Here is a 645-nt window from a genome sequence, read left to right on the forward strand (position 1 = left end):
CCCTGCCAGGCCCGACCCGGACCCCAGCAGGTTTGCGGCTTGCGGCCCCCCATCCCCCTGCTTCCAGGCGCTTCCAAGTAGACAGCCGCTCCCAGTCTACTGTGAACCGAACGCTGTGGTCTCTGTGAACCGAACACCTTCTAGAAGGAGCACCACTCCTCTCCCCCCGCCCCCCCAGTCTAGCTTTCCCTCAGGCTCTTCGACAGCGGGGAGCATACCCGTCAGACTGTTTCCCAGCTGCCCGCCTTCACTCTTGACGTAGCTTTCCAAGAGGCTGCTGGCAAGAAGAGGGAGAGGTGGGCCACAGAATAAAGCAGTTTATTACCCTGGAATGTCCCGACATGGTCTATCGAAAATAAGTATTTTTATTACGAAAGATTCCATATAAAAATTCTAAGCCGCCCACAAGCTTCTCTAGTTGAGGGCTATCCGCGGTTTTCCCAAGTCTGAAGCGGAAAGGACTCTGCACGGGGGGCGCAGTCTGCCGGCCGCGGGGCTCAGGGGCGCGCGGGCTGCCCCACGGGCTCCTCCTTCTCCGCCTGCAGCAGGTCCCACTCGGTGAGGAGCTCCGAGGACACCTCGGTGTACAGCCGGTCCCAGTCCCAGCCGACGTCCTCCTGCCCGGAGAGGCAGCGCTGGGTAAGA

At 60.6% G+C, this 645-nt stretch overlaps 1 protein-coding gene across 1 annotated transcript in view; it reads right to left on the reverse strand.

The window, feature by feature from the left end:
- Positions 1 to 299: 299 nt before the first annotated feature.
- IFT43 (intraflagellar transport 43) overlaps positions 300 to 645 on the reverse strand; it is a 73,953-nt gene continuing 73,607 nt past the window's right edge. Inside the window, exon 8 of the mRNA XM_029952173.1 lies at positions 300 to 635. Within this exon, the coding sequence (XP_029808033.1) occupies positions 498 to 635 (138 nt within the window). The 3' untranslated portion in view covers positions 300 to 497. The remainder of the gene's footprint in view (positions 636 to 645) is intronic.

This window comes from Suricata suricatta, chromosome 9, assembly GCF_006229205.1.
Source record: "Suricata suricatta isolate VVHF042 chromosome 9, meerkat_22Aug2017_6uvM2_HiC, whole genome shotgun sequence".
Taxonomy (NCBI): Eukaryota; Metazoa; Chordata; class Mammalia; order Carnivora; family Herpestidae; genus Suricata; species Suricata suricatta.